The sequence below is a fragment of the Garra rufa genome, chromosome 23 (assembly GCF_049309525.1).
Source record: "Garra rufa chromosome 23, GarRuf1.0, whole genome shotgun sequence".
NCBI classification, from domain to species: Eukaryota; Metazoa; Chordata; class Actinopteri; order Cypriniformes; family Cyprinidae; genus Garra; species Garra rufa.
Window position 1 is genome coordinate 31202639 of NC_133383.1, and position 27365 is coordinate 31230003.

The 27365-nt window shown below is 35.6% G+C and overlaps 1 protein-coding gene across 1 annotated transcript; it reads right to left on the bottom strand.

Moving 5' to 3' along the window:
• Positions 1-1042: 1042 nt before the first annotated feature.
• il6st (interleukin 6 cytokine family signal transduce) lies at positions 1043-27365 on the bottom strand. Its single transcript, XM_073829702.1, has 16 exons — positions 27255-27365; positions 21454-21528; positions 21060-21365; positions 19675-19813; positions 17326-17498; positions 17068-17222; positions 14853-15012; positions 12727-12803; positions 12416-12626; positions 10263-10481; positions 8616-8747; positions 6856-7005; positions 6627-6767; positions 6424-6520; positions 4095-4176; positions 1043-3637 (listed from the first exon to the last, which is right to left on the bottom strand). Exons 2-16 carry the CDS (start codon positions 21506-21508, stop codon positions 3092-3094), a joined length of 2643 nt encoding a protein of 880 aa, XP_073685803.1. The 5' UTR covers positions 21509-21528; positions 27255-27365; the 3' UTR covers positions 1043-3091.

Consider the following 27365-nt stretch of genomic DNA (forward strand, 5'->3'; position numbering starts at 1 on the left):
CGGCTGACAGAGAACAGGGGATAGCCTGACGAAGTGATGCAGATGAGACAAATTGTTGAATAAAGTCAATAATTTTATTTTCCTTTGCTTACAAAAATATTCTCGTTGTTTCATAAAATTCAAATTGAACCACTGATGGCAGATGGACTCTTTTGACGATGACTTTCATACTTTTTTGCGTCATATGTGGTATTTACCTGGGAGTCAATGAGACAGTGACAAGCCTCCTGGTTTTCATCCAAAATATCTTAAATTGTGTTCCAAAGATGAACAAAGCTTTTACAGGTTTGGAACGACAAATGATTAATGACAACATTATCACTTTGGGGTGCAGTAACCCTTTAAACCCAATCAAACACTTCCGGGGATTCCTGAAAATGTCTGCTAGACCCCATCCAAGCTGTCAGAGTTTGAGAGCTGAAGAGGTGAGCAGAAGAATGGCAGATAATTGCCAAATGCTGATATGCAAAGTTTGTTGCATCGTAACCAAAAAGACTTGAGGCTGTAAAAGTGCTTCAGCTAAGCACTGAGTTAAGGGTATGAATATGCAATGTGCTTATTTCAGGGTTTTTTATTTTTTTATTAAATTTCTGTTCTTGCTGTCATAATGGTGTATGGAGTGTAGATCGATATGGGAAAAAGGTCATTTAAACTATTTTAAAAATCAAGGGGGATGAATACTTTTGCAAGGCAGTGTAAATAATACCTTAATGTTAATGAAACCAAAAAAGCTCAACATTTTTTAAAAACAACAAAAGGAAATCACTCTCTGCACTTGATTCAGTAACTTTTGTAACTTTAATAAGAACTCGTGTATATTTAATTCATGTTGATCCTCATGATGGGGCATATTGGGTTTTACAGTGGTTTCATTTCTCATTACTTAGATCAGTGTTTCTCAACACAAGAACACAAATTACAACCGTAGACATTGCCAAATTACAGGCAAAATACTGCATACCCCACTCACCAATTAGAGAAGCCGCTGCAATAAGCAATATCCGTAGACTGAAGGTAAAGTAAACAAGTCTTACAGACAACAAACCATTTTAATAAAGTCTTTATTTGACCTAATATCAGTGATACACACCTAAGTGATGCAATGATATAAACACATAAATCACACAAAGATACATGAATACATGTAATAAGGCATACAATGAAGTATTTGCATTTCATAAATGAGATTTCAATGTAGTGTTAGTCATATCCTAAAAGAAAATGATCATGAGGACTATGAAAGCAAGGTTAACTTAAACTAGAGCTGTTGCGTATTGTTAAAAATATGAAGATTCCTAATACCATAATTGATAATAATATGTGTTATCTCATAATGCACCTTGGCACAAATTGTTCGTCGTTTTCTAAACAACACTGCGTCTATACTGGAAGCAAGCGAAATCGAAGTACATTCACGAACCACAAACCCGGCAAGAAATCAGCAAACGGACACCTATTTTACACAATGCTACAACTAAACATGCACGTGGTTCGAAGCAACAGTAAGACAGAAGGAAGTGGCTGGAGTAGCCATCCTACGAACAGCCGATCTTCCTCTGAAGGCACATGGCAGTGTGAAATCTTGAAATGTAGACAGCTTCAATGATTTTATTTAAAGGGGTCATCGGATGCCCATTTTCCACAAGTTCATATGATTCTTTAGGGTCTTAATGAAAAGTCTCTAATATACTTTGGTTAAAAATTCTCAAGAGTAGTGTAAAGAAAACACCCTTTTACCTTGTCAAAATCAGCTCTGCAAAAAATCTACTTATTTTATTGCATGGTGCCTTTAAATGCAAATGAGCTCTGCTCGCCCCGCCCCTCTCTGCTGTGGGATTATGAGCCGTAATGTTTACTTTAGCCGCATTTCGCTGCGAAACTTGCCAACAAGCACATTGTTAAAGGTTGTATCAGCGATTTATAGCCTAAAACATAAAGTGTCAATTTCAGCTGACCTTTCTTCACGATCCGCTCGCTGCCTGCCCCATAAATTGTCTGTGAAAAAAACGCGTCTCTCTGGTCAGCCTAGGGTCCGAGATATGCCAAAAAAACAATCAGCGCTATCAACACACCACAGATAACCAAACAGTGTTCCAACCAATCAGCGTCAGGGGTTTGGTGTTGTGGACTTTCCTACTGGTGCAGGGATGTGAGGGAGGCGGAGCGAAAGTCCACAACACCAAACCCCTGACGCTGATTGGTTGGAACACTGTTTGTTTTTGTGTGGAATAGTCGATAGCGCCGATTGTTTTTTTGGCATATCTCGGACCCTAGGCTGACCAGAGAGACGCGGTTTTTTCACAGACAATTTATGGGGCAGGCAGCGAGCGGATCGTGATGAAAGGTCAGCTGAAATTGACACTTTATGTTTTAGGCTATAAATCGCTGATACAACCTTTAAGAAAGGCTGTTTGCAAAGATGCATTAAAAAACCCTTATACTAACACTTCTGCTGTGGGTGAAGCTGCATCAGGAACGATTCACACAAACATAGACGCAAATGTAGATCGGGATCGGCGCTTTCCTTTTTAAAAACAAAAGTAACTTTATCCTCTGCGTCTTCAGCGGCTCAGTTGTCGGGAGTAAATGACGACTGCTATGTTCATTATTATATCCAACAACAGAACACCTCAATCGCTCAATCAGAGACATTCTTGTCTTCCTCTGCACCTGAGTCACACAATGGCGATCGGAGTCGGACTGTTTCAGCTCGGTGAGGGCGGGTCTAAGGTAAGGCGCTCATGTCAATCAACTATTGTGGGAGTGGCCTCTGTCTGTGTGCCATCACACCAACAAGAAGCTGAGAATGACCTGATTTTAAAAAGGGTATAATTACTTTCCACTGGGTGTATTTTTATCACTGTAGGGTGGTTGTGTACACAAACTGCCTACACACATTAATGTTCAAACAACATGTAAAAGTGAGTTTTGCATCCGATGACCCGTTTAAAGGGCGCAGTCTAGTGTTACCATACAGTTCTGCCGTAAGCTTGCAATCCTGTTAAAATGCCAAATGAAAAGTTCATGACAGGCACATTAAGATACAATAGCTTAAGGTCGTCTCTAAAGCGTCAGCATCGGGATGAATGTTTTACTGAGGTCGGTAGCCGCTCTGCTGCGGCATGTAACTTAAGGCGGAGGCGGGCGGGTCCTCCACGACAGGAGACGTCTCCTCCTCCTGCACCGGACAGAAAGTAAGAGAGCCTCCATCGCAATCCTGACCGAGGACGCCCTGCTCTAGTTCTCGGCCTCGTCTGAAGTACGAGTTCCTGGAGTGGCCTCCGCTGTCGTTGAGATGGTCTGGATGCTCCTCGCAGTCCAGAAGCGGCTGTGTGGACTCGGAGCGAGCGAACACCGGAGGCTGGTGGTTGGGAGTTTGTCCCTTGTAGCCGCTGGCCACCACTGAGGAATACTGGACAGTGCTGGCCGTAGTCTGGCCCGAGTCTCCCTCGTCGCTGTCGGACACGCTGTGGCGGGGAGAGGACATGCAGGATGAGCCTCCTATGCCGCTACTGTGCTCCTCGGAGAGATACTTGTCCTTCTTGAGCGGCAGCACGGCTTTGTCTTCCTCGCACAGAGATTTTCCGTCAAACACGTCCACTTCCACCACGCTCACGTCTTCTTTGGGCATGTCGGCCTGTTGAGAGGGTCAGAAGCTGTTAGCTTTGTGGGCATTACCATAAGAGCATCCCAACAGACCGTAAATGCAGTTTTGAGCAATATGCCATTATGTGGTTTTCATAAAAAAAATTGTGTTGCAATATACATGAACATGTACACGTTGCAATGAAAATGAACATGTCCGGGTCATAATAGACCTCAAAGTCAAAAGAAAACAAAACAAAACGAATCATGTTAAAATTTAATTTTATTAAAAGAAATGGTTTCATTGTGTCCAAGTCTCTGTACTTTTTATATACATTATTACACCTAAATACATATTAACAGCTTAACATTTAAATACAGCACAACTGCTGGATGTATAACTGAGAATTTGAGGTTTTATATTTGCAGGGCAACTTCATAATGAAACCAAATCTTTATGGTATTTTTTTTTTGACGTGTGTTTGTTGTTATTTTGATTTTTCACTGACCTTAATGGGAAAATCAGGTGACCAGTGGGCAATGGAGCTGTCAGATGGGTCTGGAACCTGCGGCCACAACAGCTTCTTAATCCTTACAGAGAGATGAGAAAATAATGACTGTTAACATCACTCTGCACCATTTACTGCTGTTATAAGTGTGGTTAGGTGATGTATCTAACGTTCACAATACATTTACATATGCATACACATTAGGAATCATTTGTTTCTGTAGTAAATTAAGCACTGCCATTTATTTCATCATGTTTTAATGCACTTTTCAAATGGTGCAAGTTGCTTAAAGATTCCTATATTTGGTCTGATATTTCTCTTCTATATTCTCCACAATCCTTCCATATTTTGAATGGTAACCAGGAACTGTCAAGAAGTGACCAAAAGTACTTTTGAAAGTATCATTAAATGATGGTGCAGGCACTAAAATATACACCTACTGCATGAATTGCATTGACTCATATTTGAATATGCCCATATTAAAATCTTGTACATTGTAATCAGTTACAGGGCATCTACAGTAGACTCAATTATGAATAAAGAAATGTTTAATTTTCATTTGAACTGTTTGAATTGTTACATTACATACATAGTACACAGTGTGTGCATAATTATATAATATATTAGTATTTATATTATTTATAATATATAACTTACATAATCATTTTTTTCAATGCACATTTTACCAATTCCAAACCACACTAATATTAAGAACTTCTATTAATTTTGTACTGAATTATTTATAAGTGATTATATAATTGTCAATTAAGGCTGGAAGTGAAAAACTCCTTATATTCAGGTGTGCAGAATTATTAGGTACGCTTTCTTTTACAGATAAAATGAGCCCAAAAAATTGATTAAATGTGTCTTTTTTTCTCCATCTTTTTTTCTGACCGTGCAGACCCAACGATCATTTCACTGCCTGAGGGTCATGCCTTAACTTTACAAATTCTAGTATTGCATCCTTCTCATGTGCATTTAATCATTTTTCAGTCTGAGTTAAATCTCTTTATTGGCTAATTTCATCTGTTAAACATACAGTGCCTTGCGAAATTATTCATACCCCTTCATTCTTTTCACATTTTGTTATGTTAAACTACTTTAAATTACTTTTTTCCCACATCAGTCTACACTCCCTACTCCACAATGGCAAAACAAAAAATAGGTTTTTAACATTTGTGTAAATTTATTAAAAATAAAAAGCTGAAAAGATCCCGTTGCATAAGTATTCATACCTTTTTCTGGGCACTCGAAATTTAGCTCAGGAGCATTCATATTGCTTCTAGATGTTCCTACACTTGGAGTGGAGTTAAACTGTGGCAAATTCATTTGAATGAGTGTGATTTAGAAAGACACACAACTCTCAGAAAAGGTCTAACAGCTGAAAATGCATATCAGAGCAAAAACCAAGATAACTGCCTGTAGAGCTCAGTGACAGACTTGTGTTAAGGCAATGATCTAGAGAAGAGTTCAGAAAAAAATCTGCTGCATTGAAGGTTGACAGAAGCATTCTCCATAATGGAAGACGACTGGAACAACTAGGACTCTAGAAAATGTCTGCCAGCCCCCATCCAAGCTGACAGAGATGGAGAGGTGAAAAGGTGAGGCAAAGAATGGCAGATAATTGCCAAATGCAGATGTGCAAAGCTTGTCACATCAGACCCAAACAGACTTGAGGCAGTAAAGGTGCTTCAACTATGTACCGAGTTAAGGGTATGAATACTTATGCAATGTACTTATTTCAGTGTTTTATTTTTTATACATTTGTAAAATTAGCAAATCTGGTTTTTGCTTTGTCATTATTATGGTGAATGGAGTGTAAACTGATGTAGGGGAAAAACTAATTTAAAGCAGTTTAACATAATGCTGCAACAAAACGGGGAAAAAATGAAGGGGTATGAACACTTTTGCAAGGCACTGTACCTAATAATTATGCACAGCTGAATATAAGGTGTTTTTTACTTATTGACAATTATATATCACTTGTAAATGATTCAATACAAAATTAATCATAGTTATTATGGGTTGGAATTGCTAAAATGTGCATCAACATGCCTAATAATTATGCACACGCTGTAAATGGCAATACTCTTTCTTGTTTCCAAATTGTTAAACAAACGTTTTTAGTTTTTACTGTATTTTTAACTAAAAATGTTCTTTTAAATTGCGTGCACAACAGCACATAGACCGGTTAGGCAATCAGACTCTATTAGCCAATCTTCTGTGAGCATTTCCAGACAAAGGGTTTTCTGAAGTGAACTGAAGTGGCGAGTTAAAGTTGAATTCTTGCTTTGTGTTTCGTTTTGAGTGGTGAAAAGCACTGACTCACACTTCTCTTTTCCGGAGGCAGAACATTATGATAAAGACGGTCAGGAAGAGGAAGCTGAGGCAAACCACCACTACAATCACCTCCACCTCGCCGTCGCCTACATTCAAGAGAGCACATTCACACCAGAGCATCAGCACATGTCACATCCTCAAAGTATGATAGTTTATCTTTAAAATCACTTAAAACAAGCATAAAAGACTCACCATACTTCATAGTTTTGAAATGATAATCCATGCCTGGGATAGAGCCTGCCACTGTTGACACCCAGACGTTAACCACATAATCGGTTTCACTAGCCAGATCAGTCAGGACATATGAGCGGACATTCGGCTCCACCTTCACAGCTGCCAAACACATGTGACAAAGATCAGCTTGTGCAATCATTGCACGCATTTCATCACAATTCACACATCTGTCATGTGTTAAACATACTTTTCCACTGTCTAGTGTTCCCGACGGCATAGAATATGATGTAGTCAGTAATGAATCCATGCTGACTGTCCAGAGGAATCTCCTCCCATGTCAGCTCAGCACTGTTTTTCTTGGATTTCGTCACTGTGACGTTAGGACCATATTCTGGAGCTAAATAAACAACAACAAGAACACAAAGCTGTTATACGAGTGTACTTCGGTACATGAGAATACAGTGGTGTATAAAGTACCTGAAAGCCATACTTAAGTAAAAGTACAGATATCTTAGCAGAAAATGACTTTGGTAGACGTTGAAGTCACCATTTAGAACATTACTTGAGTAAAAGTCTTAAAGCGTGTGATATTTATTGTACAAAAAGCATTTTTTTAATCCTAAATGTACTTAAGTATTGAAAGTAAAAGTACAAGTAAATGCAATTTTTTTGCAACTGCGAGTTTATTTTATCCGTTTCTGAGAAAAAACATCCGAATTATCAGTTTATATTGCAATTCTGACTTTATTTCTCATAATCGTGAGTTTATATCACCCAGTTCAGAGAAAAAAGTCAGATTTGCGAGATACAAACTTGCATTTGTGAGGAAAAAAGTCAGATTTGTGAGATACAAACTCGCAATTGCGAGAAAACAGAATTGCGAGATAAAAACTTGCAAAATTATTTCTCACAATTGCGAGTTTATATCATCAATTTCTGACTTTATTTCTTGCAATTGCAAGTTTATATCACCCAATTCGGAGAAAAAAGCCAGAATCGATGCAATTTTATCACCCAATTCTGGGAAAAAAAGCCAGAATTTCCTGAAAAGAAGTCAGAATTGCGAGATACAAATTTGCATTTGTGAAGAAAATTATTTCTCACAATTGCGAGTTTATATCATCAATTTCTGAGAAAAAAAAGTCAGAATTCTGAGACTATATCTCGCAATTCTGACTTTATTTCTCGCAATTACAAGTTTATATCACCCAATTCGGAGAAAAACATCAGAATTGAGTTTTTTTATCATGCAATTCTGGGGAAAAAAAAGCTGAATTTCCTGAAAAGAAGTCAGAATTGTGAGATACAAACTTGCATTTGTGAGGAAAAAAGTCCGATTTGTGAGATACAGACTCACAATTGCAAGATACAGACTTGCATTTGTGAGGAAAATTATTTCTCATAATTGCGAGTTTATATCATAAATTTCTGAGAAATAAAGTCAGAATTGAGTTTTTTTTATCATGCAATTCTGGGAAAAAAAGGCTGAAGAAAAATTGCGAGGTACAAACTCACATTTGCGAGAAAAAAGGTCAGAATTGTGAATTTTATCTCGCAATTCTGACTTTTTATCTCAGAAAGTTTATTATTATGAGGTTATAAACTTTGTGTTTGCTTACAAAAAGAGGTGAAATAAAGAAAACTACATTTCAGTGCAAATGCAACATTTTTTTGAGGGAAAGGCAATATTTTTGTGAGCAAACACTTTCTAGATAGAACGCAATACTTTTGTGAGAATTTTTTTTTTCATACAGTTGCGAGTTAACATCTTGCAATTCTGACTGAGATCCTGACTATTTTGCAGTAAGTAACGAATATGCTTAGGGAAATGGAGTAAAAGGATACATTTTGAGTCGAAAATGTAGTGGAGTAAAAGTAAAAGTAGGCTGAAAAAATAAAAGCTCAAGTAAAGTACAGATACTCCCCAAAAATACTTAAGTATTGTAACAAAGTACTGTGTTACATTACACCACTGTGAGAATACTGCATTAATCTTCAGAGACATACTTCCTTGTTGAATGTAGGCTGGTCTGGTTACTGGTATTCCTGCTTGAAAGTGTGTCTGCAACGTCTGTCGAACGTGATACTTGTAAACTGGATACACTGATATGTTGTACCGCTTGAATTTCTTCAAATCACCTTGGGAAAGAAGAAAGGCATTTGGTCACCTGCATTGCTACCAAACTGTTTAGTTTCACAGTCAAACTGCAACAGCAGACATCCGTTTCACACTTTCACAACTTCTATAACACACCTGTGACTCATATAAAATGATCTTGTTTCTGGCTCACCACATTGCTTTGATAACAGTTATAAATTATTTGTAAAAGTATATTATTTTGGTACTGGGCCAATAATAGGAATATAATCTAAAAAATGCATGTATTTTTAAAATGTTATGTTTTCATTTTTAGCATTAAGCCAAGAAGAGGCGCTTGCTTTTTTCAAAACAAACAGTGCTTTTGACTGCAAAAAATGCTTTTCGTACTTAGATTTTTTTTGTCTTGCTTCCAGCCAAAATATCTGAAAATTCTTAAATCAAGATGGATTTTCTAGACAAGTAAAAATTATTTTTTTGTTTTCAGAAAAAACAAGCCAAAATTAAGTGATTTTTTGCTTAGAACAAGCAAAATAATCTGCCAATGGGGTAAGAAAAAAAATCCTATTTCAAACAGAAAACAAGATTATTTTTCTTACCCCACTGACAGATTATTTAGCTTGTTTCAAGCAAAAACACACTTAATTTTGACTTGGTTTTTTTTTCTGAAATCAAGACAATCATTTTTACTCATCTAGAAAATCTTTCTTGATTTAAGAATTTTTTTGATATTTTGGCTGGAAACAGTAAGTAAGAAAAGCATTTTTTGCAGTGTTGACGTCACGCCTGCAAAATGAACATCCAATACTTAGCCGCTTACAAATGTATGAAACACGTCTAATTCGTACTAAACCACATGTTAACTGACTGAGACTATTATTATACAGTGTTGGGTGAGTTACTCAGAAATATAATGAATTACTAGCTATTACATCTTTAATACGAAAACGCACTGAATTACGCAAAAACTTTTATTTTGGATGCGATTAATCGCAATTAATCGTTGCCCAGCACTAGTTATAATGTATAATCAGTGTTGGGTGTAATGCATTACTAAGTAATTAATTACTGTAATTTAATAACCTTTTCCTTGAAAAGGTAAAGTAAGGAATTACTGTTAATTTTTCTGTAATTACAGTTATTAGGTTGGCTTGAGAAAGCCAAATAATAAGCTTTTTATTATTATTATTCTTAGACTAAGCTCCTCAGACTGATCTGACTCAGTGTGCTATATCTTTTCAGACTGATCCGACTTATAGTTTTTATAAAACTAAAGATTAAAAATCATAAAAACCCCATAGATTTACATAGACGGAATGTTCAAATGAGCCACAAAATGTGATTCTGAAGACTAAATAAATGTTGTTAAACACAACGGTCAAATTAAAAGATGTTTTTACTAATTTGATCATGCGTACCAATAATTTCTATTTAGTATTTTTAACTTCATCCTGCAGATGTGGCAATCAGCTGACTAAAATGCACATAAACATGCACAGTTTCCACGTGGGCTAGCTTATTAGTCAGTAGAGCTTCAGAAAGCATAGAGTTGGTACCGTTTATTGTGGTCTTGGTGACATTGTAAGGGACTCTCTGCCAGCCTGCCTGAAGCTCTGTTTGATGCCCATCCTGTGGGATTTTCACCCACTCCAGCAGGTATTCGGAGAGATGCAAGCCGGGATAAGTAGGCAGGACAGCAGTCCACTCCACCTGCATCTCTAGCTCCGGCTTTTCATTACGCACCGACCAGCTCATATTCTCCACGCCAGCAAGCTCTGCCAAATCACAAATGCATCACGTTTAACACTTTCCACATGCCTCTGAAAAGCAGTTTTATTAGAGGAGTAATTCACTTCCAGAACAAAAATTTACAAATAATGTACTCACCCCTTGTCATCCAAGATGTTCATGTCTTTCTTTCTTCAGTCGTAAAGAAATTATGTTTTTTGAGGAAAACATTTCAGGATTTGTCTCCTTATAATGGACTTCTATGGTGCCCCCGAGTTTGAACTTCCAAAATGCAGCTTCAAAGGGCTCTAAATGATCTAATCTAATCTAAAAGGGTCTTATCTAGCAAAACGATTGGTTATTTTCTAAAATCATTTACAATTTATATACTTTTTAATCTCTACAGAGAGTGCACACAGAGCTAGACAGGATGAGCATTTGAGGTTAAAAAGTATACAAATTTAATTTTTTTTTTGGAAATAACCAATTGTTTTGCTAGATAAGACCTTTCTTTCCTCATCTGGGATCATTTAGAGCCATTTGAAGCTGTATTTTGGAAGTTCAAACTTGGGGGCACCATAGAAGTCCACTATATGGAGAGAAATCCTGAAACGTTTCCTCAAAAAACATAATTTCCTTAAGACTGAAGAAAGAAAGACATGAACATCTTGGATGACAAGGGGGTGAGTACAGTATCTGTAAATTTCTGTTCTGAAAGTGAACTACTCCTTTAATGGACTTCTATGGTGCCCCCGAGTTTGAACTTCCAAAATACAGTTTCAGTGCAGCTTCAAAGGGCTCTAAACTATCCCAGCAGAGGAAGAAAGGTCTTATCTAGTGAAACGATCAGTTATTTTCTAAAAATTGACAATTTATATACTTTTTAACCTCAAATGCTCATCTTGTTTAGCTCTGCGAAGCGCATGCGTACTGGTTCATGACAGTTCGAGGTCGAAAAACTCATCTCATTTTCTCCTCCAACTTCAAAATCACCCTACATCGCTGGTTTACCTTTTTTTTGTAAAGGGCGTTTGATCTTCTTTGCATGTTCACTTTGTAAACACTGGTCGGTACTTCTGCAGCGAGAAAATGAGATGGGAGTTTTTCGACATTCTCTAACTGTCTTGAACCAGAGTACACAGAGTTCACGAAGACGAGCATTTGAGGTTAAAAAATGTATAATATTAATTTATTTTAAAAACTGACCAATCGTTTCGCTAGATAAGACCTTTATTCTCTCTTTGAGCTCTTTGAAGCTGCATTTAATCTGCATTTTGGAAGTTCAAACTTGTGGGCACCATTAAAGTCCATTATATAGAGAAAATTCCTGAAATGTTTTCCTCAAAAAACATAACTTCTTTACGACTGAAGAATGAAAGACATGAACATTTATCTATATTATAATTATCTGTGAATTTTTGTTCTGGAAGTGAATAACTCTTAAATAAATGAACACTTCCTGGGATTCGGTAACATTTCAACTTGAAACGTACATTTTTTTTAACTACACATGATTCATTTTCTAAATACCTCATATTAGGCACATATCAAACCTCCAACAATATATTTTAGCTTCTCAGGACTTAACAGCCTTTTATTTTTATTTTTTCTTAACCCCATAACAGTGAAACAATGAAAATCTAACATTAGAGTCCAAAGAGTCAAGAGTCCAACTAAAGCAAATACTGATCACAACAATGGTGCTTTGACGATTCAACATTAATAGCGGATATAAAAGATTCATAAATCAACTATTTTTTTTACATTGATTCAATGGGTGCTTGTATTTTAAAGGGGTCTTATTATGCTTTTTAACTTTTTGAAGCGACCCGACGTGTTTTTGTAAGAAAAATATCCATATTTAAAATGTAAGAATCACTGTAATCTATGCCACAAAGCCTGGTTCAAGTGCCTGGTTCTGAGAACAACAGAAGGGTTAAAACCTTGAATTTACAACTTTCAAACTCAGTCTTTAACATACCTCGATCTGTTCTTGGAATGAATAAAGTTGCTTTAGGAGACACTCCAACGGAATTAGCTGCAGTGATTTCAATATTAGCTGATTTTCCTGTTGGCAGCTCAACTGAATAACTCAGCTTATCTGCTTTTATTTCGTCTCTTTTAAACTCCCCCTCATCCTGACTGATGTTCAGGTAATACAGCAGTATTTGTCCATTAGCTTTTACAGGAGGCTGTAACAGAAGACAATACGAAAACATTTACAATTTAACTTGTAAACAGCAATCTACAGTTTCACACCCTGTACAAATACTACTATTGTAAGGAATTTACCTTCCATATTAATGTGACATTTCTATTATTAGATGTGGGCTGGATGATTCTCCAAAGATCCGGTGCACTTGCTGGCTCTGAGAAAATAAGATGGTGTAAAAATGAGGATTAATGATGAGATTTAATCACGTTTTGAAATGCTGGGAAGTAATTAAGCAGTGATGCTACTAAAGAACTATGTATTTCAGTTGTCTCGCAGTATTTCCCCTTCCACTGTAATATTATGAATAAGGACAACACATACTGCACATTTGTGGTCTGTTCTCCAGATTTAATTTACGATGTACCCCATTAATAATTCGCTGCATCAATGCTCACATCTCTTTACATTTTTTTTTTTCACAGGTAAATACAATTTATTACCTGTCAAAATGACGGAAATCACTTTGAAATAATATCACGCAATGAGGAAGTTAATGAACTTTCTTATTAAGACAATGTATGTTACTTAATACAGATATATATTACTATGTGATATTTTACCCGTCCGTTATTGCTATGGAAATAATCGCGCTTTTGGGTTTAATATTGTGTTCTGTTGAAAGTACCTTGTTTTATGCTTTTACACTGCTTTTAAATGTTTTTATACGTAATTTTCAATGTTTAATGGTTGAAGGGTGATTAAAAAAACATGTTGTGTTCAAAGAGCGAAGCTTTCACTGATTGTTTACAGCTTAACGGAAGTTACAGTCTAAATTTACGCAAAGCGTCATGGGGCGTAGAAATAGAGTGAATACATTGTGTTGGAAATTTTGATTTATTCTATTCAACTGGTTAGTCCTAAAATGATCTTCTCTCTCATTTGTAAATTTCAATTCATTTGTGAGTCTAAAACTAAATGTTCAGATTCAATCTCTGCTTATTCCCACATTTGAAGCGTGCTTCATGAAACTCCTCAAAACAACACATTTGTTACTTGTACACTGTAAAAAAAAAATCACCCGGTTCAACTTAGGAATGTAAGTTTTGTGGCTGCCTTAAGATTTTACGTTATTTCAGCTTAAAAGCACAAGTCATTTCAACTCACGCCTTTAAATCTTGCCTAGTGTTGAATTGCTTAATTTAAGTTCATTTGATTTTAAAATTAGATTGGAGTAGATTGCTATTTATAATGGTGTCAATAAAGTTACAGAAAATAAAGCTGAAAATAACACTGAATAAAGTTGATGATCTTTCATTACTGATGTAAATGTTCTGTATCACAAATGCAAAAATTCTGTGGCAACGAGTAGAAAGTTTTAGACATCAACACTCATCATACAACCTCAACAATGGTGACAATCATCAAACTAATTCAGATAAACAGATCAACTGCAATGCATGCTGGGAATCATCTTGATGTCTAATTGATTCAGCAATGCTTTTTTTCCTGTTAATTCATAAAAGTGTGATATCTGTATCACTGCTTAAATCTCTCATTGCAGTATTTCACATTATACAAACACACTTATAAACAAATAGTTAAATAAGCTCACAATGATTACAGTCAACATAATCATCATCATCATCATCTGATCCCAGTGGATCTCAGCTTCCATTGCTTTAACCAATGTATTTCAGCACGTTGTTAAAAAAGACAATGAAAAACTAACATTAGAGCACAAAGAGTTAAGAGTCCAACTAAAGCAAATACTGATCACAACAATGGTGCTTCGACGATTTTTCAATATTAATAGCGGATGCAAAAGATTCACAAATCAACTATTTTTTTTTGACATTGATTCAATGGTTGCTTGCATGTTAAAACTTATTTCCACTTAATTTAATAAGTTGAAACAGAAAATATTGTAAAATCAAATGAACTTAAATAAAGCAATTCAACACTAGGCAAGATTTAAAGTCGTGAGTTGAAATGACTTGTGCTTTTAAGCTGAAATAACTTAAAATCTTAAGGCAGCCACAAAACTGACATTCCTAAGTTGAAACGGGTGAAACTTTTTACAGTGTGGTAGTGTTAGAATAGCTAACTAGTTATTTGAAAGGGTAGCTACTAAGTAAGCTCCAGTTTCAGAGTAGCTTCCCCAAAACTGTTCTTAAGGATTATTTAAAATTACAACCCAATTTTAGCATCCCTCCATCAACGTTTCAGAGAAATTCAATCGTTTTATGAATAATACTGATCATACTGGCTTCTGCGGTGCTCCCTGTAACGCTGGTGCTCCAGTCACTCCAGTGACTGCTATGATTTTCTTCAATGCATCGCATCTGCACCTCGTATTGAGTGTACGGCTCCAGAGACTGCAGTCGGAAAGACGTAATGTAGTCTTTGGTGAAGCTCTCCGGCACCTAAAATAATCAAGATGAAAATAATTCAAGCTTAATAGGGCTTTTTACACTTGAATCCTTCCTCCTGGGGTTAACAATTAATCCTGGGTCTTCATAAACTGATGTTTGTAAATTTTTTATATTACCTGACTTAAAGTTACTTTTATTCAACCAGCAAGTTTTTTTTGTATTAGAAACGACACAAATGTCTCCCAGAAGATGATGTACAAGAGGCATCATTGTGGAAAAAATTATTACTCATCTTTTATTTACATTTGAACAAAAAGTGGCATGTCCAAAATTATTCATACCCTTCTCAATAATCAATAGAAAAGCCTTTATTGGCTATTACAGCAATCAAACGCTTACTATAATTGCTGACCAGCTTTTTGCATGTCTCCACTGGTATTTTTGCCCATTCATCTTTAGCCATGAGCTCCAACTCTTCACCCTGATCTTTAGCTCCTCCACAGATTCTCAATTGGATTTAAGTCAGGACTCTGGCTGGGCCACTGCAAAACGTTAATGTTTTTGTCTGCTAACCATTTCTTCACCACTTTTGCTGTGTTTTGGGTCGTTGTCGTGCTGAAATTTCGACTGGTGCCCAAGGCCAAGTTTCTCTGCAGACTGCCTGATGTTGTTGTTGAGAGTTTTGATGTATTGCTCCTTTTTCATGGAGCCGTTTACTGTGATTAGGTTTCCTGGTCCACTGGCTGAAAAACACCCCCAAAACAGTAGGTTCCCACCACCATGTTTGACAATGGGGATGCTGTTCTTAGGGTTGAAGACTTCTCCTTTTTTACGTAAAATGAAGGCTACATCATTGTGGCCAAACAATAAAATTTTTGTTTCATCTGACCATAAAACAGAAGACCAGAAGTTCTTCTTTGTCCAGATGAGCATTTGCAAAGGCCAAGCGGGATTTTGTGTGCCTGATCTGGAGAAGTGGTGTCCTCCTTGGTCTGCGTCTGTGGAACCCAGCGGTGTTCAGTGTCTGTTGGACTGTCTGCCTTGAGATGTTGCCACCAGCAGAGCCCAGATTCATCAGGATGGTCTTGGTGGTGATCCTTGGATTCTTTTTTACCTCTCTCACTATCCTCCTGACCAGCACAGGTGTCACTTTTGGCTTCTGACCACGTCCTCTGAGATTTTTCACAGTGCGTAACGTCTTGTATTTTTTAATAATACTTTGCACTGTAGCCGCTGGAACTTCAAAACATTTAGATATGGTCTTATAGCCCTTTCCTGACTTGTGAGCAGCCACAATGCACAGCCGCAGGTCCTCAGTGAGCTCCTTTGTCTTAGCCATGACTGTCCACAAACCAACAGCAGAGAGCCTCTGTTTTTCACCTGTTGAGTTGATTAAAACAGCTGTTCCCAATGAATCAGGGTAATTAGGATGCTTTAGAACAGCTCAGACTATTTGGAATGGTATAGAACTTTAGATTTTTCCATAGACTGTGACAGTTTGCAAAGGGTATGAATAATTTTGGACATGCCACTTTTTTTGTTCAAATGTAAATAAAAGCTGAGAATTTTTTTTTTTTTCCACAATGATGCCTCTTGTACATCGTCTTATTATCTTTTCAGAGAAGCCTGTGTCATTTCCGGTCAAAAAAAAACTTGCTAGTTGAATAAAAGTTACTCTAAGTCAGAATTTGCCAGGGGTATGAATCATTTCAGGCTTGACTGTATTACCGATCAAGTTTTCTGGACTAGAAAGCTAATATAAAAGGTCTCTTCTTTACACATTTTCCATCGCCGTTTGACATTTTTCCACTTAAAGGCTGTTTATACAACATGCTGTGTAACATTCTAACACTGCATTGTTTGACGCTTTGCAAGTTTGGCATTGCAAACACCACAAAGTTGCTGCTAACCCCGCTACTGTATGACAAGTGTGAAACACACCTGAGGTGAAAAACAGGGTTTAGAACAACGATAACCCAGACTCGCAGTGTGAAAAACCCTAACAAAATGTTTCAGTAAATCACATCATGTTTTCAATAACAATCATTATACACAGTAAATAAAAATCTGAATTTTTATCCTGAACAGATTTTGGCTTTCCTGTACCTTAATCCAAACATTAGATGCTGCTTTTCGGTATCTGATAGCATAGGAGAGTTTCAAAATGGTCCTGTCAATGGGATGTTTCCAAGTAACCATGAGACAGTTGGGGATGTTAACTTCAGTAAGGACTTTGACATTCAGTGGTGGATTTGGTTTCGCTACAAAACAAACACAAAAACAAAAAAAGGAAGCCAGTTGAAGTGATGCGTTCATACAGAGTGTAAAGTGCATAATTTCCTAATTCAAAAGCTGAGATCATACCAAAACTGGAAGAATCGGTAAGAAGTTTGTCTGACCGCTCTGACCCCAGTGCATTCTTCACTTCGACCCACACTGTCAAAGCCATATGAATCGGAAAAGTGTACAGGTAGACACTGTGGGAACTTGCAAGTTGCTGTTCAAAGTCAGCTTTATATGTCATGTTCGACACAGGGCTAAAAAAGACAAGAAGAGGAAGTTAATAACACACTAGTCTTTCACTTTGAGTCATTTGGCAAAAGACAAAGGCCCTATCATACAGTCAGGAAAAAAACTGTTTTGGTCCCCTGCTGATTTCGTACGTCTGACACAGAAATGATCAGACTATAATTTTAATGGTAGGTTTATTTGAACAGTGAAAGACAGAATAACAACAAAAAAGAAAAAACGCATTTCAAAAAAGTTATAAATTGATTTGCATTTTAAGTGAAATAAGTATTGCAAAACATGACCCCTCGTTGGCAATCACAGAGGTCAGACGCTTCTTGTAGTTGGCCACTAGGTTTGCACACATCTCAGGAGGGATTTTGTCACACTGCTCTTTGCAGATCCTCTGCAAGTCATTAAGGTTTCGGAGCTGATGTTTGGCAACTCAAACCTTCAGCTCCCTTTAAGAGAGTGCTCCTAATCTCAGATTGTTACCTGTATAAAAGACACCTGGGAGCCAGAAATCTTGCTGATTGATAGTGAATCAAATACTTATTTTATTTATTAAAATGCAAATCAATTTACAACTTTTTTTGTTTTTCTGGATTATTATAAACAAGGTATGTTTAGGCGCATTGTTGGCGCGTTGCTATTTTGAGGCAACTGAAATAGACTGCGCCATTGACCAACTAAAACCTGGTCAAAAGTCTATGGTGCAATATTTTTTGGTTATTTTAAGAAGCGTATTAGTAATATGCGACTATAGGCAGGTGCACAAAGCCTATACACTTACAGTGCCCTCCATTAATATTGGCACCCTTGGTAAATATGAACAAAGGTTAAAATTATAAGATTCCCAACAGAGGCGATTTTTGGATTTTTTATCTGCTGGTATTTGACAGAATACATGAAGCCAGGACTTCCGTCAGAAAAATAGGTACACAATATTAAAGACCCAGCAGTATTTTTAACCGTGGGCATGGGGTACTTTTTTTATCCCGTCTGCACCAAAACCATCTGGAGGGTTAGCTGCCAAAAAGCGCATTTTTAGTTACATCTGACCATAGAAGCCAGTCCTGTTTGAAGTTCCAATCATGTCTGACAACTGAATAGGCTGGAGTTTGTTTTCGGGTGAGCCAGGAGGATGTTTCTTGAAACTCTTTTAAACAACATATAATAATGTCAGGGCTGTTTGATCATTTTATTTTAGGCTTTCTGACCCCAAGACTCAACAATTCTTTGCAATTCTCCAACTGTGATCCTTGGAGAGTCTTTGGCCACTCAAACTGTCCTCCTTATCGTGCATTAGGATGATATAGACACACGTCCTCTTCTAGGCAGATTTGTAACATCTTTAGTTGTTTAGAACTTCTTAGTTATTGCCCTGATGGTGGGAATGGGGATTTTCAATGCTTTAGCTCTTTTCTTACAGCCAATTTCGATTTTGTGAAGCTTAACAAACTTGTTCTGCACATCAGAACTACATTCTTTGGTTTTACTTCTTGTGATGGATGATTAGTGGAATTTGACCTTTGTGTTCCTCATATTTATAATCCTGTGGACCAGAAAGTAATGACTGAACAATTTTATAATCCTAGCCACCCTGATGTGCTAAAAAAAATGTAATAGTAATGGGAATATCCTTCAGAGATATTTTACTCAGACAAATTTCTAGGGGTGCCAATAATTGTGGCCAACTACAGAAAAACATTTATTTCATAATGAGATTTCTCCCTCAGTCTCCATTGTTTTACTTAAAGTAAATGTTATAATTTTGTGATTTTTTTAAATAAAACATCTAAAGGATAAACAATGCAGATTTATTTTCACAGTCACCTTTGCTCTTATTTACCAAGGGTGCCAATATAAGTGGAGGTCACTGTATATGCTTATTACTCACGCAGCAGCTCACAAACATGCCAAATATTAAAAATGAAAGGATTACACTGTAAAAGATTATTATTGTGAACATAAATTTAAAAATGTCATAATGGATAGTCAATTGCTTTCTGTTTTCTCGGTTAGACTCTCACTTTCGAAAACACGCAGAACATTTTTTCCTTCGTTATAGTAACACAAGTGGATACAGACACACCCTAAGTGCACCTGCTACCTTTTAGGCCATAGATCATTAAAATAGGGCCCCAAGAATCAAAAAGGTTTTTAAATTCTGTTATCAGGACTTACGCTACTCTTAACACGTACATTTGGACATAAACGGTGTAAGTTGTCTTAATCAGCGGGTTTCGCGATCCTGGATCCCAACTACAGTTTAAGTAAGGGGAAATATCCTTGTCCTCTTGCACTGCAATGCATGACAATTTATCTGGTTTCAACGGAGGATCTGGAGGTCAGAAACAGAAAAACAATGGATGCATTAAGACTTTTTCTTAAAGCTGAGATGCTGAATAATGCATAAGGGTTTCAAATAATGAGAACATTTGTGAACGTAGACCACAAAATCTTAAGTAGCATGGGTAGCAATAGTCAACAATACATTGTATGGGTCAAAATGATTGATTTTTCTATTCTGCCAAAGATCATTAGGATATTAAGTAAAGATCATGTTCCATTAAGATATTTTGTAAATTTCCTACCGTAAATATATTAAAACTTAATTTTTGATTAGTAATATGCATTGCTAAGTACTTCACTTGGACAACTTTAAAGGTGATTTTCTCAATATTCAAATTTTTTTGCACCCTTAGATTTTAGATTTTCAAATAGTTGTATCTCAAATATTGTCTTATCCTAACAAACCCTACATCAATAGAAAGCTTATTTCTTCAGCTTTCAAAATGATACTTATGACTGGCTTTGTGGTCCATAGTCACATTTGAAAGAAGAAAAGATTTCACATTCCTATCAGACTGTCGCTATTTGCCAACACAGCAAGGCTATTTTCCTCTTACAGGTTCATAAACAACTGCATATGAGATTTTTAAAGGATCAGCTCATCAAAAACTAAAAGTCGTTATTATTAACCAAATGTTCTAAAATCATACACTCTTAAAAATAAAGGCTCCAAAGGGGTGTTTTTGCAGTGACGCCATAGAAGAATCATTTATGGTTCCACAAAGAACCTTTCAGTGAACCATTTTGAAGAACACTGTAAAAATCTGAACCTTTTTCCACTAAAAAGAACCTTTTCTGCATTTGAAAGGTTCCACTGATGTTCAAGGTTCTTCATGGGACCATTGATGCCAATAAAGAACCTTTATTTTTAAGAGTGTACAGTAGCTTTCCTTGTGGAAAAAAAGTTTATTTAATGGTTTGACAAGGTTGACGTGCCAGCTTTGGCTTTAGAAAACCAATGATGATTAACATTATTAAAGAAAAGTACTTTATTTGAGCATTAATCAATTTCAAAACTAAGGTGGTGGCAAAGCTTATAATGTCTTTTCCTGACACAAATGTCTTGGAATATGTAGTACACTAGAAATTCTGCAATATTTTGTCATTTAGAACAACAAATGTTCATTTTTGTGTGGCGCTATCACTACAATATGTACAAAACTAAAACACAGCTGAAGAATTTAAGCCTTTTAATTAGAAAGCAACACATGTGATTTTGGCATGAAGTTACTTACATCCTGCACGGAGTGAGATTCCATAGATACACGGAGGTACGTATGACAGAGTCTTTTTGGCGGCTTTGCACCGCAACCAACCGTTCATGTCGCTCGTGACATCGATGGTAACACTAACAGACGTTTCATTTAATTTGCGGATAGACTGCTTTGCAATGCTGATGTTTTCCAAACTCCATTCAATGTCATCAGAGGTGTAAACAGACCCTCCCACAAGGTGACAAGTTGCTGTGAATATTTTTCCCACCTCAAGAGAAATGTTATCGTTGGCGTCTGGAATTATTTTCACACAACTACTATTGGAACCTGTGTGGAAAAAACAGTGGATTGAGTATCACAACAAAACAATACGATGAGAGTGGTAACAGAGTACATGACTGGTGACAATCCCTACCCACTGCATAGTGCAAAAACATCCAGAGTAAGAGTAAATGATGTGAAGTGTCCATTGTGACATCAAGGCAGGTATCTGAGAAAAGATGGACATCAAAAGATATTATACAGATTGTAAATGTGAATGGTGAATATTAGTACCTGAGAGCGGTAATATGTACCCTTAGGGTACTACTTGAACCTTTAAGGGGTAAATAAGGTCCAAAGTTGTCTTTTTAAGGGTACTGCCCTTAAAGGAATAGTTCACCCAAAAATGAAAACGACCCCATGATTTTCAAACCATCAAACCATTCTAGGTGTATATTAGGGCTGCTCCATTTTGGCAAAAATCATAATCACAATTATTTTGGTCAATATTGTAATTACGATTATTTAACGATTATGACTGGGTCCAAAACTTTATATTAGTGATTAATTTAAAGATAGCAATACAACAGAAAAAAAGATACTTTTATGCAAGTCTAAAGTAGTCTAACAGCCTTCTACAGAAATTGAATGTAATTAATTGAATGTAAAATCAAACAGCGTCTTCACTGTAAGAAATGAACATGTTTTGTTTCTTATTAAAACTACAAAAGTCGTTCATTCAAGAGCAGTGAGTGATTTTTCTCTGTATTTTTACATTTTTATTAATATTAAGCACAGAGACGGCTGAAGGAATATTATTTGCTGCCGCTTTAAGAGCCACACGGATCCAATATACTGTTACACACGTATTTTCATTCTCAATGGTTTATGATCATTTAAGACATAACTGACAAGGGTTTGCTTGAATAATCACCAAGCACCTCGTTTTGAAATATTTTGGCGGGTATTTGACCGTTTAGACGCACACCTTGACCTAAAAGATAACTTTACATGTCTGTGTTCTGCTCCGTCTCCGAGCGCATACACAGAACAGAGCAAGATAAAAACACAACATCAAAGAAACATTAATAAATCAAGCACGTCCTGTTTTTTGAAAGTAATTTTACACGATTTTGCTGATTTTGCAGGTTTTTATGGAGGAGCAAAAGCGCACCAGTGGAATGGGGGCGAAATGGGGCGCAATAATCTCAATTACTGTATTTTCATGATCATTTAAAGGCAAAATAGAAATCGAAACTGAATTTCGATTAATTGCACAGCCCAATGCAATCTGAGTTACGTTAAAAAATATCCTGTCTCTTCCAAGCTTTATAATGGCAGTGGATGGCTGTTGAGATTTTGAAGCCCAAAAAAGGGCTAATATTCATCATGAAAAGTGCTCCACACAGCTCCAAGCGGTTAATAAAGGTCTTCTGAAGCAAATGTATGCATTTGTATAAGAAAAATATGCATAGTTTTGTTTACAGCAAAGGAAAACTGGTTAATCTCCTTTTTAATATATAAGTAGCTTAAATTAAAATCCTCTGACATTTTTCTTTACAAATCCTCATTTTGTACTTCTAATTTGTGACCAGTGACTGCTCTTCCGCGTTCGTCACTTCTCACCAGAGCTTATGCTACACCTACGTCCTACAACTTCTGCTGGAACGCTACTCTTTTAATGAACACGTGCAAGACAGGACTACAGTTTATAAAGTTTTAAATATGGATGTTTTTCTTACACAAACAGATTGATTCACTTCAGAAGGCATTTATTAACCCCCCAGACCTGTGTGGAGTGCTTTTTATGATGGATGGATGCACTTATGGGCCTTAATATCTCAACAGCCATTCACTTTAATATAACTCTGATTATATTTGTCTGAAATGAGAAAGTCATATACACATAGGATGGCTTGAGAGAGAATAAATCAAGAGATAATTTCCATCATAGTTCAATTGGGTGAACTATCCCTATAAAGATCTTTTGTCTTTTTTTCTGTCCAAGTCAGGACACATAAATATTAAGGAAAACAATGTCACTAAAACGACTGCTATTTATATTTGGAAAATGTCAGCAAATGTTTGACATGTTTTAGATTTTCTTGGAAAAACTGTTTTAGTATTTAATCAGTTTATAGGTTTTCAAGAATAACACTTATTTTTTAATTTGGATTTTTTGCTCAATAATTCATTCTGCATGTAAAACCAGCATCGTTTCAAATATATCCAATTTATTGCTAACAAAAAAAGGTAGATTGCTGATCTACTACTATGAAGTGAGAGTTGCGCAGCCATGTTAGGGGTTACAATTAGCTCCTTCCCACCCAATCTCATCTACAGTAAAATTTTTCAAAAATCAAAAGTGCATGGAAGCTCAGTTTGTTCTAATCATGTAGCACCAGTTTCTAAATTCCCCCCCCTGCTTTTTACTATATAAACAGCCAAGTTTTATTTAAAGCCAATCTTACCAGCGGTGAAGTACCCCTTTAAAGCCACAATATGTACGTTTTACATAATATGCTTCAATAACAATATGCTAAAGGGTGCATTTTCAAAACAAACAAAGAACCAAAGGCGTAGTTTGATGATACCATGCAATCCGTCAGGACTCATCATGTTCATGGATTAAAGACTTATTAAGGTGACTACAGTATACTGTAAGTACACAAGTCAGCTAAATATATAAGGCTGTTCTAGTGGTTTTTGGATATTTTAATAAAAAAAATCTTACATATTGTGCCTTTAAGGAGAGGTGTTTGTAATCTCGGACAATCCTAGTTGGTTTGCTTTGATAAAACTACAGAAATCAGTAAGATATGAACACTTCGATACATGGTTACTAAAAAAAAATAAAACTAAATAAACTTTAAGTCAGCATAACCTCACTGAGCAATAGCTAACTTTAGCTTCTTATTTCCTCATTCGCCCTGTTCATTTTCCTACCATTATGCAAATCTTTTAAATAATTTATAATGATGAAGGAAGTTCCTTAAATTACACATTTTTACAACACACAAGCATTTTTTGTTGTTGTTGTTGTTGTTGTTGAAAGTTGTTAAACGTACTAGATGATGAGAATGATTATGTATGAATGGCATAAAAGATAAACTTTTCACAGTACAGAATAATTTTGGTTTTAATTTTCAGAAAATGCCATGTGTGAACATCAAAAAACAGTAATAACATTATCCTTTCACCTTGAATATATGTGACTGTACTTATAATCATTATTACCAAAGTACATTTTTAATTCATGTGTTTTTAATACAAATAACGTGAATTGTCCATTTATAAACTAGCTTTAGGGGAGTCACAGCGCAAAATTATAACCTGAACTAACCTCACCTTTTAATTAAAAACTTCAAAAGACCTGATATTTTGGATATTTCTATCATTTGATACTTTTTACTTCTTGCCAACCAAAATGGCTCAAATAATTTTAATACTAACAAGTGTGAATTTCAGATACTTACTGTACTTAACAACTTTCCCCTATCATACTACAGTTTACATATTTATTGTAATAAATAAACAAATAAATCAAAATGCGTGTGTTTTTTCACTGGTATGTGCAGGTGATAAGCAGTGCCTGGTTTCCTCCAGATTTGACACTTAATATTGAATTTTAAGAACTTAGGAATGTAAGTTTTGTGGCTGCCTTAAGATTTTAAGTTATTTCAACTCACGACTTTAAATCTTGCCTAGTGTTGAATTGCTTTATTTAAGTTCATTTGATTTTACAATATTTTCTGTTTCAACTTATTCAATTAATTAAATTAATAAGTTTCAACATGCAAGCAACCATTGAATCAATGTCAAAAAATAGTTGATTTGTGAATCTTTTGCATCCTCTATTAATGTTGAAAAATCATCAAACCACCATTGTTGTGATCAGTATTTGCTTTAGTTGGACTCTTGACTCTTTGTACTCTTATGTTAGGTTTTCATTGTCTTTTGCAACAATGTGCTAAAATGCATTGGTTAAGGTAATAGAAGCTGATATCAGATGATGATATTGACTGTAATCATTGTGAGTTTATTTAAATATTTGTTCACAAGTGTGTTTGGTTTTATATGTTTGTTTATAATGTGAGATTACTACAATAAGAGATTTAAGCAGTGGTACAGATATCACACTCTTATAAATTAAAAGGGAAAAAAACATGGCTGAATCAATTAGACATCAAGAATCAGCGTATGAAACTTAACAATGGTGACATTCAGCAAAATATAATTTTATACAGAAATGCATGCTGGGTAATAACATACTATAAAATTCATTCATGATTCCCAGCATGCATTGCAGTTGATCTGTTTATCTGAATTAGTTTGATGATTGTCACCATTGTTGAGGTTTGTATAATGAGTGTTGATGTCTAAGTCTTTCTGGACTTAGCCACAGAATTTTTGAATTTGTGATACAGGACATTTACATCAGTAATGAAAGATCAACTTTATTCAATAGTATTTATTATCTTTATTTTATATAATTTTATTGAGACCACCACAAATAGTAATCTACTCCAACTTAATTTTAAAACATCGCTTTTTTTTGGCATCAGGGTTTACAAAAGCTCCAAAAGAAAGTTAACTTAAAAAAAATGAGAGTCAAGAGCTCAACTAAAGCAATCGCTGATCACAATAATGGTGCCTTGTTGAAATTTCAAAATTTTTTCAGCATTAATAGCGGGTGATGTTAATTCAGTGTCATTAACATTGACAAACCAACCATTTTTTAATGATTCAATGGTTGATTGCATGTTAAAACTTATTTCAACTTAATTTAATAAGCTGAAACAGAAAATATTGTAAAATCAAATGAACTTAAATAAAGCAATTCAACACTAGGCAAGATTTAAAGTCGTGAGTTGAAATTACTTGTGCTTTTAAGCTGAAATAACTTACAATTTTAAGGCAGCCACAAAACTTACATTCCTAAGTTGAAACGGGTGAATTTTTTTTTTTTTTTGTTGTTGTTGTTCTTTGTAGTTTTTTTATAGCCTAAGTTTAGCTTTTTAGTTCTGCTGTTTGTATTCAGGCTTCAAAGTTCATACAAGTTATATTATTTTGTGAGGATTACCTTGATGGACAAAATGCGCTAATACTGTCAAAACACATAAGGCTTACATATAAACACAGTTGCTAAAGCCTAAAGTGAAAGTAAACAATTGAGCGAAAAACTTAGATTCCAGATTTTCAAATAGCTGTAATATTGTCTTATCCTAACAAACCACACATCAATGGAAAGCTTATTTATTCAGCTTTCAGATGATTTATAAATCTCAATTTCAGAAAAATTAACCCTTATGACTGTTTTTTGGTCCAGGGTCACATATTGGCAACACTATGAATACAAATTTCACACCAATCTCTAATTTGATCTTTTTTTTTTTTTTTTTTTTTTTTACAAATTTTACTTCAAAATCTAAAAACACTGACGTGTCCACAAATCCCTTGTTAACAAACAAACACAAAAAAGCTTTGATATATAACATCATACAATGTCACAGATAAATATTTTCTATAGATACACAACATTAACTGTGAGGAAATAAATAATGGTCATAACTTTCCTCAAAATAATTCTCAGATTTCAAAAGTACTAAGTTATTAGTTATATGCAGTATTTGCTAGTTTTTGTGTGGACTCCTTAAACCTGTTAAAATATATAACAATAGCATTTATGTCTTTCTTTCCAGTTAAGTCACAATTAATTCATCGATATCATAAATTCAATATATCATTGGCAAGTATAACATAAAATATTTTATATATTAAGTCTATTTATTCGTTGGGCTAAGATTACAAAACATATATTGTCGTAAATATTACAGTAACACGATGCCTGTAAAGTACGCAGACGTTAATAACGTAATAACGATCATGGAATTAACGTATTTACATGAATTATAACGTTCATGACCTTATAGATACATTATAAGCTTATCTTACCTTTAGACTGGGATCACATCATACGAGTTACTGTACATTTCAATACTTAAAATCCATCGCGGATGATCAAGTCGACATGTCGTTTCTGGACGTCCTGTTGGTTATTTCCGG